An 18,681-nucleotide genomic window follows, 5' to 3' on the forward strand; every position below is an offset into this window, starting at 1 on the left:
CGTGACAGAAGACAGACGTATGTGGTGAATAACTGTCTACATAGCTGTTTTAATTTTGACTTGCCGATGCATAAGTCTTCTAATCTGTTACATACCTGCCAATTCACAAGAAAGAGCACTTTTATTGCTATTTTAAGAAAAAACAATAGCTCGTCCGTCGAAATCTAAAGATGGTAACATTGATTACCGGAACCTGTCATCGAGAATAAAGACTATTAGTAGCGATCTACATACGTGGAAGAGGCCTGGAGACACTGGAAGATTTCAGATAGATTATTTAATGGTAAGACAGAGATTTAGCAACCAAGTTTTAAATTGTAAGACATTTCCAGGGCATGGGACCCGGATAAACTGAAAGAACCGGAGGTTTTCGAGAGTTTTAGAGAGAGCATTAGGGAACGATTGACACATACAGGGGAAAGAAATATATTAGGAGAAGAATGGGTAGCTCTGAGAGATGAAATAGTGAAGGTAGCAGAGGACCAAGTAGGGAAAAAGACGAGGGCTATTAGAAATCTTTGAGTAACAGAAGATATATTGAATTTAATTGATGACAGGAGAAAATATGAAAATGCAGTAAATGAAGCAGGAAAAAAGGAATACAAACGTCTCAAAAATGACATCGACAGGAAGTGCAAAATGGCTAAGCAAGGATGGGTAGAGGACAAATGTATGGAGGTAGAGGCATATATCACTAGGGGTAAGATAGATACAGCCTAAAGGAAAATTAAAGAGACCTTTGGAGAAAAGAGAACCACCTGTATGAATATCAAGAGCTCAGACGGAAAACCAGTCCTAAGTACACCTCGCTGCTCATCTGGACGCCTATGTTGGTTGTGCTGGCACACTCGTCCGCTAATTGGGTTACTCAAAGGTATGTGCCCACTGGGTTCCCCGCCACCTAACAGAAGACCATAAAGGGCAAAGAATTCTTTTTCTATACAGAATTGCTTGCGCCTTACGAGGCTGACAGTGTCAATGTTTTGTCGAACATCGTCACAGGCGTTGTAACCTGGTTCATCATCTCGAACCGGAAACAAAACGGCAGTCCATGGAGCGGCGCCACACCACCTCTTTTTTTTGTGTTCTGCCTTACGGCAGGTCTTGTCATGGGGGAAGCCTCGTCAGAGGTCTAACCGTATGAGCGTCTAGGGAAGTGATTCCAGTGGTGGTTTCCCGTTATCTTCCACTGATGATGATGAAATGATCATGAGGACAACACAACACCCATTCCCTTAGCGGAGAATATCTCCGACCCAGCCGGGAATCGAACCCGGGCCCCGTGGCGTGACAGACCGCCACGCTGACCACTCAGCTATCGGACACCACCTCTTACTCCGAAGCAAAAGTGCAAAGCCGCAACCTCAGACAGTACAGTCATCTGCGACTGTGAAGGAATATTCTGATATCCTCCCTTATGGTGGAACGATCAACTTGGAAGTGTACTGTGCTACTCTCAGGAAATTGAAGAAACGATTTCAGCGACTTCATCGCCACAAAAATGCAAATGGACTTCTCCTTCCCCGTAAAAAAATCAAGGCCTCACACAAGTCTTCGGACCCAAGAAAAGCTCACAAAACTTCATTGGAATGTTCTTCCTCATCCACTCTCCAGTCCTGATCGCACGTGGATGATAGGGAAGTTACCGTTGTAGCAGTACGTTGGCTCCGACGTCGACAAGGGAAGTGGTACCATGCGCGCATACGGGTCCTCTCGGTACGGTGGTGTAAGGCGGTCGCTTTGAACGGAGTTTATGTTGAAAAATAGGATTTTGTGCCCAAAAGAGTGGGGAATCATATGGTATATTGGAATCCTGAATGAAACCAATGAGAAAAGTAATATGTGGAAAAATAGTGACATAAGAAGAGACAGGATGATAGGACATGTATTAAGACGTCAGGGAACAGTAGTGGGAGCTGTTGAGGCTAAAAACTGTAGGGGCAGACATAGATTGGAATATATTCAACAAGTAATTGACGACGTAGTTTGCAAGTGCTCTTCTGAGATGAAAAGGGCCGCTTCGAACGAATCAGAAGATGAATGACTAAAAAAGAATTTATTTTCCCGAAATTAGTACTGTTTAATGGCTTCCAAATGTTTTCTTTTCCATATTTCTGACCGAGTATTTTTCACTTTCATGTAATTCTGTGCTGCAGATGCATTTTGTCAGGCACTTCTACCTCATTACCGTACAAACATCTGATACTTGTGCAGCTATCTTCTTGAAGAAAGCTTTCTTCTCCTTTGCTAATCTACTTCAATATCTTCCATGCTTGGGCCATCATATGCAACCCTCGTTTCCACTACTGTGACGTTCCCAATTTTGATGTTAAGCAATTTGCTGTTTTTCTTTCTATTAATCACAATATAATGCTGTCCTCTGTGGAGAAGGTCAGTGGGCAGACCGAGAATTGGATGGCGAATCCAGAATAGTTCAAACAAGGGAAGACAAGGGAAGAAGACAGCCTACCACCTTGAAGTGTTCAATAGACCGTTTTGGAACTACAACTAGCCTACATCATGGAAATATGGGAGTGATATTTCTTAAAGACATGCAATGCTGGATTGCTTCTTTCGTCCTAGCCCAGTTGAGAAAACCGGCAGTCATTAAATTCGTACACTGGAAGTATTTAATCCAGTTTGTAATCAGAAAAAGGCCATAAAAATTCTAAATTAACTAATAATACTACTATTGACATTACTATTGTCAACATTACGACTCGCTCTACCACTACAATTTTCTGAATTTACTGTGAAGTAGTCTCCAAACCGAGATCTACAATGGCCGATTTCTGCCGTGTTGGCAGGATGCGTGCGGATGATGCAATATCTCAGTTGATACAATCTTGCCTGTAGTTTATAGTGGTTTGCCTCGTCTGAGTTGTTTGCAATAAATCAAGAGTGATTCAGGAGAAACAGTTTACAGTACCCGGCAATTTCTTTGTTTCGCCAGATGCGTGACTTTAGTGCAGCGCTCGTCTGCTTTGGAAAAAGAAGTGTAAACATAGTGTCGTGTGTGCGACTTGAGACACTTCGCGGCTCTATTCTGGATAGAACAGTGATCTTCGAGTAAATAGATGTTTGCACGCACAATTAACGCTATACTAGCTACTACTACTATTGACATTACTATTGTCACCATTACGACTCGCTCTACCATTATAATTTTCTGAAATTACTGTGAAGTAGTCTCCAAACCGAGATCTACAATGGCCGATTTCTGCCGTGTTGGCAGGATGCGTGCGGATGATGCAATATCTCAGTTGATACAATCTTGCCTGTAGTTTATAGTGGTTTGCCTCGTCTGAGTTGTTTGCAATAAATCAAGAGTGATTCAGGAGAAACAGTTTACAGTACCCGGCAATTTCTTTGTTTCGCCAGATGCGTGACTTTAGTGCAGCGCTCGTCTGATTTGGAAAAAGAAGTGTAAACATAGTGTCGTGCGTGCGACTTGAGACACTTCGCGGCTCTATTCTGGATAGAACAGTGATCTTCGAGTAAATATATGTTTGCGCGCACAGTTAACGCTATACTAGCTACTTAATATGAAATCATCATCAAAAGATGAAGACACAAGATACTGATATTCATCACACTGTTTAAAATAATACAGGGTGACGGCAAACAACTTTTGCAAATCGTTAGGATAGTAAAATTTTATATAAGAAATAGGAATTGGAAACTGTCAGTTTTCCTGTAGAAACCTAAACGATAAAGGAGTAGAAGAAAGAGCTGTACCAAGACTAGCTGTTACGTTTTCGGTAGATTCTATTACTAATAAATTTTTACAACGGTATGTTATTGAACAGGAAGTACGTCTGTTGAGAAAGGACAAATACGCTTCACCAAAACTTGGTGTTATTTTCTAAAAGTACTAGTTCTTGTTTGGTCCCCACAGGTTTGTGACACACTATGTTCTTCACATGGTCACAGTGAAATCAGTCTCCTGTTGCCAAATCTGGTGATCGTTGTGAGTAGCTAGCAGGTAGTCTTCTTCTGATACGCCTCTCGCTAAACGTTGCACCTAGTTGATCTCTACCAGTTTTACTAATGTGAGCCTTGAGTCCCATAATGCTGCAAGGAGTATCAACATCGGATTTCCCTCACGGGAAGGATTTTGTTGATGGTTTTGGCACCAGATCGTCACAATTATGGAATTTCTGTCATCAGTTCTCGTTACCGACGAAGCAATCTTTAGCAGAACTGGCATCATCAGTCTGCATAACACGTTGACAAGGGAACTTTCATTCGTCAGCTCCATCTACCGCGACAACGATGCATTTCCGGACACGTATTCATAGGACCTTCTTGCCTCCATTTCCAGTCAGGAATCCGTTCCTGCAGGTTGTCAGTTTTATTAATTTTCACCCTGTATAAAGTTCTGACAGCTTGAACCTACAAACGACTCACTACATTCTCCAACGTCGCAGTCCACAATTTACAGAGTGGAAGGCTATCAAATGCTTTCTGAAGATCAATGAAAACTATATAGAATTCTAAATTTCTGGCCAGTCTTTTTTCCACGAGCTGCTTTGGGTAAAACAAGTTGTCTGTGCAGGTTGTCCGGCACGCAAGCCATTTTTCTTCGTCCATAATCTGTGATTCGATTCTCGCTTTTACAATTTTTCCACGTAATCTAGAGACTGAATTTGTTACACTCACACTTCCGTAGTTTGAGCATTTTTCCTGAAATCCTTTTTATGTGTGTTAGATGTATATGATGTTTTCCATTCCTCTGGTAATTGTTTCTCCCCTAGGAAACAATCAAAAACACAGGCGATTAATTTCCAGAAGTTTATCTGGTCAGCCGGCCCGAGTGTCCGAGCGGTTCTAGGCGCTACAGTCTGGAACCGCGCGACCGCTACGGTCGCAGATTCGAATCCTGCCTCGGACATGGATGTGTGTTATGTCCTTAGGTTAGTTAGGTTTAAGTAGTCCTAAGTTCTAGGGGACAGATGACCTCAGAAATTAAGTCCCATAGTGCTCAGAGCCATTTGAACCATTTATCTGGTCCACTTCTAAAAACAATTCGGCTGAGAATCCATGGTAGAATCTCCTGAAGGATTTTAGAAGCATTATGTCATTAAATGTGATAGGAAGGTTAGCTGCAAAATGAAAGGAAAGCTTTACAAGTCTGCGGTGAGGCCTGTGAAGCTGTATAGCGCAGAAACTTGGCCAATTACAAAAGTCCAAGAGAAAAAGATGGAAGTGGCAGAAATGAGAATGTTAAGGTGCATGAGTGGGGTGATACGAAAGAATAGACTAAGGAATTACATCAGGGGAACAATGAAAGTGGGGCCCATAGGGAAGAAGATCCAAGAAAGTAGGCTAAGATGGTATGGACATGTGCAGAGAAGAGGGGAGTACTATGTGGGGAGAAGAATTGAAGACCTAGAAATCGAAGGATCAAGGAGAAGAAGAAGCCCGAAACTGAGATGGAAAGACAAGGTAGCAGGGGACTTAAGGGAGAAAGGGTGGCTCAGAGAAGAAGCACTGGATAGGCATTTATGGAAGAGAAGGAACCAGCAAAGCAACGCCGACCCCACATGACGTGGGAAAAGGCTGAAATGATGATGTTGTTGTTGTTGTTGATGATGATGATGATGATGATGTCATTAAGTGACATTTAACTATAATTTCCTGTGCCTAGAGTTATGTGTATGCGATATATCTGAAATACCCCTTTGCCTTGAAACGGCCTGCTGTCTTTACTTGCAAGTTACAGCACGAAATCAACCAAATCTACACACAGTGTGTTATAAAAATAGGTACGTACGCGACAGTGTGTGCTACCTAATAGGTTCCGAAAGGCCGCGTTTAAAAACGAGGTTCTACCTGGGATCACTCCGGGTTCTATTGGTGATAGAAAGGAAGGAGGAAGTGTTTGGAATAGCCCTTGTGCCACCGTCCATTTGTATACGAAACAGAAGGATCTTCTTAGTGCCACTGTCCTATAGTACAGTGTGAAGTTATGAATATTACACAATTCCTCTTGCTTAGGCGAACGGAGGAAATCTGTTGGTTCTCTTCTGCATTTGATGTGGTCTAAGCTGGGCCTCAAAGGGCTTATGGAGGCACCATTAGTTCCTGCGCGGTTTCTTAGAAAACCTCAAAAAAAGTTTCTTTTACCATTTTCTCGAACCAAAACCGAGCAGCGGATTACAAGACGGCTATGCGCAGCAAATCCCTGCAACTTGTACGATAATTTCCTAAGGTACCAATATCGGACAAAATTAAACATTTTCCTGATATCTTTATCCATTTCCGAGGTACAGAGGCTCAAAGTTTCCCTGCTTCCACATATAAAATACGCATGTAAAATCCAGCGTGAGGCGAAATCTAAATAACAAATAACCGCAGCAAATTGCTCAAATTTTAACGTTAGTTTCTCTAGTTATTTATCTAGATGTACCATTTTTCCGTTTTCAAACATCCTTATTCGATATTGGGAAACATCCTAAAAACATAGTTTTTGGGTACAAAAACAGAGTCGCAGATCCCAAGACAGCCATGTTCAGTAAATGGATGAAATTTTTACAATATATTCTTAAGATCCCTACCTCGAGCAACTTGAAAATTTTCTTGATAGCTTTATCCGTTTCCGAGATACGGAGGTTAGTTGCCCTACCTGTACAAGTAAGAAACGCACTTAAAATCCTGTGTGAGGCGAAACCGTAGTTATAAAGTGGTTCAAAATGGTTCAAATGGCTCTGAGCACTATGGGACTCAACTGCTGAGGTCATTAGTCCCCTAGAACTTAGAACTAGTTAAACCTAACTAACCTAAGGACATCACAAACATCCATGCCCGAGGCAGGATTCGAACCTGCGACCGTAGCGGTCTTGCGGTTCCAGACTGCAGCGCCTTTAACCGCACGGCCACTTCTGCCGGCAGTTATAAAGTGGATCAGCACTGATAAATGTTCTGTAACGTGTCTACGTTATCACCGAAAGGTTACTGGGGACCCTATGTTTTAGTACTAAATGTAAATGTCGTGTGGCTAGGGCCTCCCGTCGGCTAGACAGTTCGCCTGGTGCAAGTCTTTGTATTTGACGCCACTTCGGTGACTTGTGCTTCGATGGGGATGAAACGATGATGATTAGGACAACACAACACCCAGTCCCTTAGCGGAGAAAATCTTCGACCCACCCGGAAATCGAACCCGGGCCCTTAGGATTGACATTCTGTCGCGCTGACCACTCAGCTACCGGGGATGGACTGTTTTAGTACTGAAGCGTATACAAAAATTTTATGTACCTAAAATCCGGTCTGAAGCGTAAAATTAGTTCTGCGTTATTTCAGTTTCAAATATAGTAAATATCAAAATTTTACTGACTCATTAAAGTTCTTTTCATATGAATGACTTTTCCTGCTGTAGCAGGGAACCAACGGAAAAATGCTCCTAACGGAACACAAAAAAAGGCGAATATGTTCTTGTTTGATAGACTGTGATTGGAAAGTGGGGTAACAGCTGCTTCGTTCTACCTTCGTCAGCACTTTTAAAAATTTTTCTAAAAATTTTGGCCTGCGAATATACTCACGCTTTTTTATGCTGAGAGAGAAGGAGACAGTGTTGGTGGGAAAGAGACGGAAAAGTAATAAAAGTGGAATATCGTAGACAGCTATTGTGGTATAGAAAAAGCGAAGGAGACAATGGCAGCGTGAGAGAAGGAGAGAGACTCAGTGGCAGAACAGTGCCAGGAAGAGAGTAAAGGAGACGACAGTACCACTGGGAGAGAAATAAAGAGAAGGAGAAAGTGGTTGTGGATGAGAGCTAGTGATAACGAGAGACAGAGTCTATGACAGTGACAATGAGGAAGAGAGAGATATTGAAAGTGAGTAGAGACAGTATCAGTAGCAAGGAAGGAATGAGATAGTAGCAGTAAGAGAGACCAAGAGGTAGACAGCGGCAGTGAGAATAGACAGTAATAGCTGGATAGATCGAAGGAGACTGTGGCTGTGAGACAGGAGAAAGTGACACAGAGATACAAAGAGATAATGACAATGAGCTGGACTGAATGAGAGTGAGTGAGAATGGGCAAGTGGGATTGGATGGGTATGAGTGGCTTACAGCGATGGACTACTGGGTATGAGCGAGTTACAACTAGCGGAGATTGTGGGAGTGAGAGGTGAGTTGTATGCTGAAAACAGCGCGAATATGTTCGTGTGCCATAATTTTTGGGAAAATTTTTAAAGATGCTGAGGAAGGTAGAGTGAGGGAGCTGGTACCTCACTTTTCAGTCAGTATTTTAAACAGGAGTATATTCGTCTTTTTGGTTCTGGAATAGGAGAATTTTTTCGGTGGTGTGTGTTCATACTCGCACAAATGTCTCTGTGTATGTATGTCTCTGTGTATGTATGTATGTTCCACATTTCCTCCTAAACCACTGTACCGATTTCAACATAGCCATGAAGCCCAAATACCCAGATTTTGTTCACCCCATATCTGAGGACGAGAGCACTTAGTGTCCTGTCTTGCAACAAACTTTACACATGATTTCAAATCTTTACGAAACTTTTTCTCGCTGACAACCCCCACAAAATGATGAAAGGAAAAAAGTTTGACGCTTACTACATTTTCACTGTTCTTGCAGTAAAACAGGTGCATTAGGTACGATGTTTTAATTTATTACTGCGTTACTATTGACTGTATTGGCGACGCATCTTGCAGACAGTATTCACATATATCATTGAATGTACCTGCAGAATATCTTCGTACGACACATAGTTCAGGAGGTATGATATCATACATGCTGAAATGTGTGAAAAACTGCCGCATCATGCAAGACGTTTTAAGTTATTACGGCTTTATTACTAACTCGATTCGCAACAAATTTCGCAGACAATAGATGTACGACTGGATGTACCTGAAAAATTATATCATTGTATGATACATTGTTCAAGAGATATTACGTCATAAAAGTTGATCCACGTGGAAACGAAGCTGCAGGGCGAAATTCGCTACAGGTAAAGATGAAATAATTGTACGAATGTATGTGAAAATTTTTAAATATATTCGAAATGTGCGTACACTGATAAAGCCGTGGGTAAATACTTCCCCCTAAACCAATGGATGGAATTCAACCAAACTTACCCATTTTACTTATTCTTTAGAAAGAAATGCTGTGAGGAAAAGAACCACCGAGTTGCTATGAGAGCGCAAAGATGGCCGCCCCATTCCCGACTTGCACCGCTTTTGAGCAGCAATATGTGATAAGATTTTTGAGTAGGAAGCTGTCAAACCTGCAGAAAATCATCTTAGAGTGAAAGCACAGTACAGTCATTCATGTGTCCCTGCAGCAAGTGTACGAGTGGTGCAGAAAGTATAAAAAAAGACGTAACTTCTGCGGAAAACGCTTTGAGTTTGGGCCAGGCACTTCACGTAGTGACGAACGAAGACATCGTCACAGTGGGAGACCTTGCGAAGGGAAACAGTCGTATTACTTCTTCCGGTAATTTTCGGGTTTGTAGCCGGATCCCATCAACATTCTGCCACAATATTTCGGCCCAGAGACGTCCGGTCATCCTCAGGTGAGTATACCAAGTACTGAAGAGACCCGATGCAGCCATGGTATTTAGAGAGAATTCCGCGCATGCGAATCGTACTGGCGGTTTACGGTGCATGCGTTAGGAGGTGACATGCGCGAGGCAGCCGAGTTGTGTGTGCTGCCCTCAGTGGTGAAGTAAGAACAAACTAGCCGCTGGGTATCGACTGAGCATGTCGATTCCGTTGTGACCGCATAATTTTAATAATTGGATTCCAATTTTTATCCAGCTGAAAGCCGTTATCACGGTTCATTAAATTATCAGCAAGACGTATTTACACGGAAGCCAGTGCTAAAATTTTGGTGGTATTGTATTCCATTGAATGTCCCATGGATATACAAGGTTCTGGCACTGCTGATTTTAAAGGTTGCCGCAGACGGGCGTGTCTTTCGTGTTCTACACAATGTTCCTGGTCCGTTCGTGTCGTCTGACCTATATACGCAGAGCCACACTTACAGGGAATTTTATAAACAACCGCCTTCCTCAATTGTAAATGGTCTTTAACGGATCCGACTAAGGGCCTGCCTTTTGTTAATAGACGGCAGATGACATTAGTATTATTCTTCCTAAGCAATCTGCGTATTTTAGTAGACACGTTTCCGACATATGGAATGAACGCAATTGATTTATAGTCGTCATCAGTCTCCTCAAGTCAGTTAAGAATGTGTGGCGTACAGGGTGATAATTATTGAGTTGTATGAAATAAAATCGTCATAAATTCTGAACGGCTTTCGTCAGGACGTTCTCACTGCTTCGTTGGCCGCGTGGCATGATGGTAATTACCACGCGCATCCTCATGGTTTGGTTTAGCAATGAAGCCAACTTTCATTTGGATTGGTTCGTCAGTAAGCAAAATTGGCGCATTTGGAGGACTGAGAATCCCCATTTCGCGATTGGCAAGTCTCTTCACCCTCAACGGTTGATTGCGTGGTGTGCAATATCCAGTTACGGAATAATCGGTGCGATATTTCTTGATGGTATGGTGACTACCGAACGGTACGTGAAGGTTTTGCAAGATAATTTTATCCCCATTATCCAAAGTGACTCTGATTTCGACAAGATGTGGTGCACGCAAGACAGAGAAGACATTGAAGCAGGAGAGTGTTTTATGCCCTGGAGGAGCACTTTGGGGACAACATTCTGGCTCTAGGGCACCCAGAGATCACTGGCATGGGCCTCGATTGGCCGTCATATTCTCCGGATCTGAACACATGCGACTCCTTTTTGTGGGGCTATACAAAGACAAGGGGTACAGTAATAACCCCAAAACCGTTGCTGATGTGGAAACAGCCATTCAGGAGGACATCGACAGCATCGATGTTCCGACACTTCAGCGGGTCATGCTGAATTTCGCTATTCGTCTGCGCCACATCATCGCCAATGATGGCAGGCATATCGAACATGTCATAACCTAAATCCGAGTATCTGTAGTGGCGTTTACATGTTGAATAAAGTGTGTGCATGCTGTAGTCTGTAACTAATTTACGTTTTTTTCGTATTGTTCAATATTTGTCACACTGTGTGTACTGTATAGTGGATGTGCAGTATTATCTCGCTGTACACGTGGCAGTGATGCTGGGACCCATTCGAGGATGACGCAGTGACGTCAGAATTCTCAGTTCTAGTTTTAGAAAGCGAACTCGACTTTCCTGGCGTACGACCAGATTCGTCTGCTTCATATTTGAGTCACCTCCTGAGGCACCCGCAGAACCTGACGTTTATTATGTCTATGTTTTCCACGCTGCCGACTGCGTCACTCCTTTTTGTGTTAGCCCAAGGATTCCTACGGCCTCAGCACGTAATATCTGATTCAGAGGCTTTAGATAAGAAAATGAGGGCACAGCTGTCAACTGGTAGCGTCTGCTCCTGTCCCTAACTTACAGCGACTCTGTTGCGATGCGACTAGCTCTGCACGTTTTACGGAAACGAAAAGTTAGGTCGCTTCGTATAGGTAGTCCTGGACATTTTATGGTAGTTATTGTTTCCAGTGATTTGGCGCCAACAGTATAATCGTACGAGCCTGCCTCATTTCTTTCTCAGTTAGCGCTTCTCTTTCAAGTCCTTTAGACTCACTACCTTACAGTACGTCGACATATAATTAGATTTAGACGAAATCTTCCCAGTAATCATTTTACTTGTTTCTTCAAGTGGAATTGTTACGAGCATAAATTATCGTCACTTTCTTTTTATGAAACGATTTTTATGTGTAGGTGTCCTCTAACTGATGCTCCATCTGTAGAATGCAGTACTTTGAAAATCAAGATCTGTGTTGTACGTCTGTTTCCTAAAAGCAACGCTGATTTATGCGTCTGCGAGTGCAGGTTCGAATCCTGCCTCGGGCATGGCTGTGTGTGATGTCCTTAGGTTAGTTCGGTTTAAGTAGTTCTAAGTTCTAGGGGACTGATGACCACAGCAGTTGAGTCCCATAGTGCTCAGAGCCATTTGAACCATTTTGCGAGTGCAGAGTAATACGAACCCGTTTTTCTCTGTGGAATGTTTTAGAAAAAGGAAGAGCTTAAGATACCGTGGAAATCGATGTCATTAGTGACGAAACGCGCTGCTCTTCTTTATCTATCTCCTCCGTCAACCTTCCCAGAATGATGAAAAAAAAAGCACTCCGTCGTCAGGCCACGAGTGGCCTACCGGGACCATCCGACCGCCGTGTCATCCTCGGTGGAGGATGCGGATAGAAGGGGCGTGGGGTCAGCACACCGCTCTCCCGGTCGTAAGATGGTATTCTTGACCGAAGCTGCTACTATTCGGTCGAGTAGCTCCACAATTGGCATGACGAGGCTGAGTGCACCCCGAAAAATGTTAACAGCGCATGGCGGCCTGGATGGCCACCCATCCAAGTGCCGACCACATCCGACAGCGCTTAACTTCTGTGATCTCACGGGAACCCGTGTATCCACTGCGGCAAGGCCGTTACCCTGCAGAATGATGAGCATACTACATCGGAGAAACGAGCTGCACATAAGATACCTCCTTCGAGGTTTAATTACATTTGCTTGGGATGTTTGCAACATGTTTCTCCTGAAGGTTACTTATCGAAATGATCGAAACCGACACTGTAGAAAAATAAGTTTCTGTGTCTAGAAATAAAATGTTTTAGCAGATATAGCAGTCCCAGTCGTCTCCGAACGACGAATGTGTTGCCCTTCATGGGATCTGGCTGTCTGGTCCTGCATAGGAGAGTCTCGTCCAGCGAAGTGGTCATAATACGCAAGGGGTACTTCATAAATCAGTTTATATAGCTGTAAGCACTGATTAGCAGTTGGTTAGGAAAAAGAGAAAGAACGCAAAGTTACAAGCCAATTACTATATTTTTATTTAGGCAAATGTGGAAATAATTTAATAAAGATTATTAAACAAACAGCCTAATTTCTTTGTTTCTAACCAAGAAGAAAATAAAGTAATGCATATCTTGGTTTTATTTTAAAATGAAAGAAGGGACATTAAAAATAGTTCATTTTTAAAATGATAGACACCGATTTCTTATGAAAAACTCTCATCCTGCATAGTCAAGTTCTAGAAACACAACGTACGAATGATAATTCCTATGGAAAAATATATACAACTTTGTGATCTGAGAAGACCTTCCTTCTGGTTTCGAAGCTCATCCAGTTTCTTCTCCAGATGGTACATACCCTCCCCGTAGAGGTTGGTAATATGTGATCTGAGGCTTTCCCGGCGTATATGCTGTTTCAAGGATTCTCGGGGCATATACAAAGTTCTTCATACTAGAAACACATAGGAAAACTTTTAATCTACTTACTGAAGTGAAATAATACTATGCCGCGTTATCCTTTACTGAAATGAAATCAAAGGTGAGCGAACGGGAAAGGGAAAACCAAAAGAAAAATTACACGGACGCCAGTAATTTCCAAACAACAAAAATCATTAAAAAAACGCTTTTCTATTGCTCTGTTACAGGGTGCCTGTCGTGCAGGACTGTGCTGTGGTGCCTTACTTTCCTGGGCTGTGGAGTCAACTACATGATCAGGAGCAACATAAACATAGCGATAGTCTCCATGGTGAAGAAACAATCGTCAGACGGGAGTGTAGTGCTCAGTGATTGCTACCGTCCAACTTTCAACGTAACCAGCGACTACACGGTCAACGAGAGCCTTTCTCACGCCGAACTCATCGACGATGACGACGAGGTAATTTTTTAATGAGAAATGAACAGAAAAACAACGAAAAATTTAAACGGCAATTACTCTAAAATTTGCTTCTATGTGTCGCGTACCTCCTCACAGTACGTAAATCCATACTGTAATAAAACACCATTTCACTCCCAAAAATCTTTACAGCCACCAAGTCAGCTGACCGGTCACATTGCATGATTGACACCATGTCATAGGATCCTTGATCTCACGTCAGTTGTATTAATAAACGAAACAAACGGCGTTTGGATCACCATTTCTTTTATCGACAGCTAACGGCTTCGATTTGCCAAGCAGGTCGTCTTCACGTCCAATCTGGAACAGGAAAAGGAGGCAGCAAAATTACGAAAGTGTAACATTGTAAACAATACTATCAAACGTGGCACAATAAACGTCAAAAGATCACGTAACACGCACATACCTGGCGCCGCAAGCTGCAGTTTGTCAACAGTAGTACGAGTGACGTAAAACTAACGTAAAAGGGTGTAGTGAGAAAAAAGTTGTATATTCATGTGACATGTGCAGTCATTGGCTAGTACATTGATACATCTTAAATGAGATTCTTCCTAGTAAAATGAAAATAATTAATAAAATTAAAAATTATTTTTTAAATATATTAAAATTTAAAATACATGTTAACCTAATAAATCTCAAAATGTATGTGTTGTAAAGTAAGTATTAACTGTAGGTTGCTTCCTATAGTACTGTATATACTGTATAGTTTAGTTTGTAAAACATACATGTTGAAATGTATTAGGTTAAGGGGGGTAGGACGTCAAACGGGACGACTTCGAGCAGGAGAGACACCACAGGAATTTTTAATTTCCACTGTCTATACTTTTAAAAATAATTTCATAAAACTTTGTTATGATGACCAGAAATGATTCATGATTTACACTTATAGTGGTGGAAGTTCAAAAATATAAGAAAATAATTCATTTTTTTACGTTTGTATTTCACCTTTTTTTCACTTACCATCGGCTGCATTTGTTGCTATAGGTACACTTTTCTTCATAAGTAAGGGAGATTCTTCGATGAATTTTGCACAGCATACAAACCATACTTACAGGTGTACGAAACTCTAGAATTTTCCAAATCTATTAAAAACTGTGGTAAAAATTGAGATAATTAACTATAAAATTTGAGTTTTTTTCTAAATATGAAGTTTAAAATGTAACAGCACATTCATTTTTTCATAAATTAAATAATTTCTAGAGTTTCATACACCTGTATGTATGGTTTGTATGGTGTGCAAAATTCATCGAAGAATCTCTCTTACTTATGAAGAAACGTGTACCTATAGCCACAAACGAAGCCAATAGAAATGAAAAAATGATGAACTTTCACATGTAAAAAAAATATTTTGTTATTTTTTTGAACTTCCACTGCTATGATTGTGAATCCTGAATCATTACTGGTCAAGCTGACAAAGTTTTAGGAATTTATTCGTAAAAGTATAGACAGTGGAAATTAAAATGTCCTGTGGTGTCTCTCCTGCTCCAATTATTTTATCAATTATTTTTATTTTATGATTGTTGACTTGTCAAGTGGCTATAAGATTTATCCCCACTGAATTCTTTGTATTTTCTCATCCACTTTTACCCTGAGAGCGCCATCGACCCTGCAATATGTACATTATATCTGTTGGAACGAAATAACTGTAAAATGCATGTCGACGGACACTTTGCACAACTATTAGCCACTTCATTTTGTACTCACATTTGACATGTGGAGCGAAAATTCAAAAGCAGCATTCGTGTTGGAGAACCATAATGAATTTTGCAACGTTTGAATGCACTAAAAGCCCGTAAAAAAGCTTTCAGCTTTTCACTGCACTAAAAAAATCACGATTAAGTGCTCTGGCTAGAAGTGCATGTGAAACTTCTAAAAAATAACCTGCATAGCAGGTCGATTAGAATTTGACATCTCACCGACTACAGCTAGGTCAAAATAAATGGAGAAGGATGTCTGTGGACTTCTCGATTAAACAATACTTGCATTCACGTAACACAATTTAAGGAGACACAGAAACCTATATGTGGATGGCCAGCCTGCGTTTGAATCTGTACAGGATACTGGTCCAAAACGTGACTTACCTGCCTCCATGGCGAACCCATCAGACCGATAGTCTGAGATGTAATCTTCTCAATTCTTCCGGTGTACAATATTAACCACCGTGATTAAGTGTACCTAACTTGTTGGGGAGGCATCAGTTCCGAGTAAGACTGGCCGAAACGATGTGGAAAAGTGTACAAAATATTCTCTGTAGGAATCAACATGGGTTCCGGAAACAACGATCGCGAGAAGCCCAACTCGCTCTGTTCGTCCACGAGACCCAGAAGATGGTAAATACCGGCGTCCTGGCAGAGTCCACGTCCCTCTACTTCCATAAGGCTTTCCATATCGTTCTACACTGCCACCTAATGAACAATGTACGTACGGAATGTCACACCAACTGTGTGACTGGACTGAAGAGTTTCGGGTAAACACAACACAACATCTCGTTCTCAATGGAGAGAAGTTGGCTCTGAGCACTATGGAACTCAACATCTTAGGTCATAAGTCCCCTAGAACTTGGAACTACTTAAACCTAACTAACCTAAGGACATCACACACACCCATGCCCGAGGCAGGATTCGAACCTGCGACCGCAGCAGTCCCGCGGTTCCGGACTGCAGCGCCAGAACCGCTAGACCACCGCGGCCGGCTGGAGAGAAGTCTTCAGACGTAAAAGTAAATGGGGGCGTAACACAAGGGAGTCCATTACTTATCACAATTTATATAATGTAGTAGACAACATCTGAAGTTCCGTAAGGCTTTTCGTGCATGATGCTGTTGTACACAAATAAATCACAAAACTAGAAAATTGTAGTGAAATGTAGAAAGATACGCAGAAGATCGACACTTGGCGCAGGGAGTGGCACTATAAACAAATGTAACGCACTGCGTGTACATAAACAGAAAGACCCATTTTCGTATGATCACACGAACGCAGAACAATCACTGGAAGCAGTTACTTCCATAATATATCTAGGAGTATGCGAACGGAGCGATTTAAAGTGGAACTGCCATATAAAGCTACTCGTCGCGAAAGAAGATGTCACACTGCAATTCACTAGAAGAACCGTCAGGAAACTCAATACGTCATAAAAATAGGTACCTTACAAAACTTTCGTTCGACCATTACTTAAATGTTGATCGTCAGTCTGGGATCCATCCCAGACATGACTGGCAGAGTAAATAGAAAAGATCCAAAAAAGAGCAGCGCGTTTCGTTTCAGTTTCATTTAGTAAGCACGAAAGCGTCACGGAGATGACCAACCAACTCCACTGGCAGACGCCGCAACAGAGATGTTCTGCATCAAGCTGTGGTTCAGTGTTGAAATTCCGAGAGCGTACGTTCCAAGAAGAGTTAACAAATATTTTGCCTTCTCCTACGTATCCCTGTCGAAAAGAACATGAAGGTAAAATCAGAGAGATCGATCCTACAGGGAGGCTTACCGAGAATCATTCTTCCGTGATTTGAACAGGAAAAGGGGGAAATGACAGTGGTACACAAACTATCCTCCACCACACATCGCAAAGTGGCTTGCAGAGTGTAGATGTTGATGTAGAACTAATCATCAATACGGCAACTAAATGTACTATCTTAATATAAGGACTGAGTCCAAAGAGGTTTAATTACAAAGGTTAATCACTCGAATTTATCATTAATTAAAACGAACATTTTAGTGAAATTCTAATCGTTGAATGAAATAATCCGTTCAACACCGAGAAGCAGACAATTTACATCTGAAAGAAATTGGTTATAATCGGATTTCATCGGATCCAACACTCAATATCGCGCGTATTGATGATGGAAGCCATTACTTACGAGGAAACAAATTTTCATTTTCGAGGGGCACCAAAATATTTTGTTAAGCCAAAGTTGGTACCCAGAACTATAGAATTATTTAAAATAATGAGAAACAGAATGAAAATTTAAGCATCGCGGCAGTATGCGACGCGATAATAATGACGAAGCGTAAACTCACTATAATATTTACTGTTACAGATTTTAGTAAACTTTTCAAAATACTTGACATGCACTCACAGTACTACTACATAAAGGGTGATTCACGAAGATATGCCTCCCGCCGGAGGTTCGAGTCCTCCCTCTGGCATGTGTGTGTGTGTGTGTGTGTGTGTGTGTGTCTTGTTCTTAGTATAAGTTAGTTTAAGTAGTGTGTAAGTCTAGGTACCGATGACCTCAGCAGTTTCGTCCCTTAGGAATTCACAAACACAAACGAGGATATGCAAATAATTTTAATACACACATCAAAAAAACTTTTGCATCACCCCAGTTCCCAGAACTCCTGAAAAGAGACGTTGACTGGGGATGTTGTATCACAGACACAGGCCTTTTGACTGTTCAGAGATATCACTAAACCCGCCCAAAGATGTAAACAACCATGCATGAGCAGCGCCCATTAGACGGTCCGACAGCCGTTCAGTCCCAGTCATTCCACTAGGAAGGAGGTACACGGCTCGTGTTGTCTGTACTTCAACCATGCCAAGATAGTCAATACCGCGGTTCGATCTCATCCGCATTGTTACTCTGTGCCAGGAAGGGCTCTCAACAAGGGAAGTGTCCAGGCGTCTCGGAGTGAACCCAAGCGATGTTGTCCGGACATGGAGGAGATACAGAGAGACAGGGACTGTCGATGACATGCCGTGCTCAGGCCGCCCAATGGCTACTACTACAATGGATCACCGCTACCTACGGATTACGGCTCGGAGGAACCCTGACAGCAACGTCACCATATTGAATAATGCTTTTCGTGCCCCCACAGGACGTCGTGTCACGACCAAAACTGTGCGCAATAGGCTGCACGATGCGCAACTTCACTTTCGACGTCCATTGCGAGGCCCATCTTTGCAACCACGACACTATGCAGCGTGGTACAGAAGGGGCAACAACATGCCGAATG

The 18,681-nt window shown here is 42.0% G+C and overlaps 1 protein-coding gene across 3 annotated transcripts in view; it reads left to right on the top strand.

Annotated features, from left to right (window-relative positions):
• LOC126235912 (sialin-like) overlaps positions 1–18,681 on the top strand; it is a 163,039-nt gene that overhangs the window by 15,244 nt on the left and 129,114 nt on the right. For all 3 annotated transcript variants that reach the window (XM_049944864.1, XM_049944866.1, XM_049944865.1), the window contains one exon: positions 13,480–13,709. In XM_049944864.1, the coding sequence (XP_049800821.1) occupies positions 13,480–13,709 (230 nt within the window). The remainder of the gene's footprint in view (positions 1–13,479; positions 13,710–18,681) is intronic.

The sequence above is a fragment of the Schistocerca nitens genome, chromosome 2 (genome assembly GCF_023898315.1).
Source record: "Schistocerca nitens isolate TAMUIC-IGC-003100 chromosome 2, iqSchNite1.1, whole genome shotgun sequence".
In the NCBI taxonomy this organism is placed as follows: Eukaryota; Metazoa; Arthropoda; class Insecta; order Orthoptera; family Acrididae; genus Schistocerca; species Schistocerca nitens.